At 31.4% G+C, this 2,566-nt stretch overlaps 1 protein-coding gene across 1 annotated transcript; it reads right to left on the bottom strand.

Moving 5' to 3' along the window:
- Positions 1-615: 615 nt before the first annotated feature.
- On the bottom strand, positions 616-2,233 carry LOC137839351 (uncharacterized). Its single transcript, XM_068648470.1, has 3 exons — positions 1,834-2,233; positions 1,489-1,587; positions 616-1,385 (listed from the first exon to the last, which is right to left on the bottom strand). Exons 1-3 carry the CDS (start codon positions 2,231-2,233, stop codon positions 616-618), a joined length of 1,269 nt encoding a protein of 422 aa, XP_068504571.1.
- Positions 2,234-2,566: the final 333 nt, after the last annotated feature.

Here is a 2,566-nt window from a genome sequence, read left to right on the forward strand (position 1 = left end):
CTATTGTTGTTCATATATTACAAAAAAAATATGAGAAAAAATATATTTTTCAATTAATTAAAGAATTTCCATACCTCATATGTAAGGATGTAAGTAAATACTTCAAACATTTTCTAATATTTCTTTGTAAACCACATTAGTAGTGAAATTAGTGGTAATACCATTATCATCCAAAATCAATATCTTCAACCATTTCTTAGATTTTACTCTGGAAAGAGCAACATATAACTATTCGTATGTAAACACTAGGCACGGTAGATAAAGACCAACTTTATTGAGAGTTTGACCTTGACTTTTATTTATTGTCATGGCAAAACAAAAAGATATTATAAATTGCCTTCTTTGAAACTTAAATGGCAAACCTATTTCGGAAGGACTCAAGTTCATTCTCGGAATAAATATTTCATCACCTATATTTTTCCCAGTAATAACTTTGGCACCAATAACATTTTCCCCCAAGTGAGTTACCTATAATCTTGTTCCATTGCAAAGTTCATTGGCTTGATCAATATTTCTTAGAAGCATTATTGGAACTCCAACTTTTAATTTAACACAGTGATTGGGAATTCTAGAGCATTTGATATCATTCAAAAATTCAGTTGTAAACCACTCAACTTAAGCATTTTCTTGTTCTTCAGGTTCGCAAGGACTGTCTGAACTTAAATAAGTAATTTCAGATCCTGGTATTAATGATAAAATGAATTCATTCACTTGATCCACACATTCTGTTATAGGACATAATATTGCACCATCATCAAAAGAACCATCAGATGTCACATTGTTTATGTAGGAGGGATAAACAAACTCAACCAACTGCAGTAAAGGTTGTTCAACATCTAAAATTAAATTCTCTTCTAGTATTTCAATCATTCCTTGTCCCAACTCATTTAACTCCATATCTCCATCTCCAATGTGAAGTATCCAATCAGAAAACTCTTTTATTTCTGTTTGACTTTGCATTGATGTATGACTCTTTAATCTCATATTCTCTGTAAGTTTTAAGATTTTGCAATGTTTGCATAACTTCGAGTAATTTAGTGTTGCCTTCACAATGTCATATTTTGATCCATTTTTTACAACAGGTAATATCTGACGAAAGTCTCCTCCCAATACAATTACTTTATTACCAAAAGGTTTAAGAGCATTTTCTTCACTTTCAACTCTCATGATATCCCTTAAAGTTCTATCCAGGGCTTCAAAACGTAAGCTATTAATCATTGGGGCTTCATCCCATATAATTAATTTAGTTTTGATCAACAATTTGGCCCTAAGACTTCCTTGAGGAATATTGCAAGTTGACTCTTCATTTATTAACAAAGGGATGCAAAAGGTAGAATGAGCTAATTTTCCTCCTAGAAGTAACAAAGAAGCTATACCGCTAGAAGCTACATTTAACACAATCAACCTTTTTGATCTAATAGCAGTGGACAAAGTTTTCCACATGAAAGTTTTTCCAGTTCCCCCATAACCATATAAGAAAAAAAAAACCACCAACCTTTGACAGGACTGCTGTCATTATATTCTCATAGACATCCACTTGCTCCGGAGTAAGAGATTGAAAAAGAGAACAATGCATTTCAGACATTTCTATTTTTTCATAATTCAATTCATCAATAATGAATCTATTTTGATAAATAAAAGAATCTGAATGAATAGGTTGTGGGAGACTTGGAAAGTCTTTCAAACACTTGCCATTTGAAATAAATAACTCTTCTACTTGTAGAAGACAAAGGTTTTGTATTTGAACATCATCAATTCTAAGACCTAGGAAATAAATTATATGTCATACATTAATTATAAATTATAAATTTCCAAAAAATAAAAAATTTATACCTGGTAGGACAAATTCCTTTCTTTTTTGGTATAAAATGTCATCTGATAACAACTTCCATGTTTTGTTCCACACTTCATCTAGTCTAGACATAATATTCATCAGTAAAAGGGTAAGAAAGAGTCTTCTCAACTGATTTCCTGAAGCAAGGTCATTGGACTCTATAATGGCATCAATAAACTTTTTATCATCTGCCAATAGCCCAATTGCATAGCATGCCTCTTTGTATGTTTTGTGAATGAAACCATTAACAATTTTGACATTATCATAGTTACAACAACCCTTTTGATAATTCAACAATAACCTCAGATAATATAATTCCCCTGACCCTGTAGGAATATACGTTAACCTTCCAATACTAACACCAATTTTCCTTGGCTTCCACTCTCTTTTGTCTGCCATCCAAACAAAATATCTACGGTATTCACAATAAGTCAATTTTTTCCCCAGTAGATAAATTTTGTTAGCTTTAAACCAAGCAAAAAACATTGTTCTTTTATGTTCATTAAAGTTCAATATTTCATCAATGTCTTCATTGTCTTTAAAGAGAATTGGTTTCTCGTACAATAGATGAAAAGTCAATCGTTGAACTAGAGGCCATCTATGATGAATATCAAAGGCAAATATTATCCACACAGCTTCACATGGGGATATGTATCTACAATCATAATATTGTTTAATTTCATCGATAACTGGTGTCTCTGTAGAGTCTTTATCAGCAGTAGTAATTTTCAA

This window comes from Phaseolus vulgaris, chromosome 3, assembly GCF_051622355.1.
Source record: "Phaseolus vulgaris cultivar YP4 chromosome 3, ASM5162235v1, whole genome shotgun sequence".
Lineage (NCBI taxonomy): Eukaryota > Viridiplantae > Streptophyta > Magnoliopsida > Fabales > Fabaceae > Phaseolus > Phaseolus vulgaris.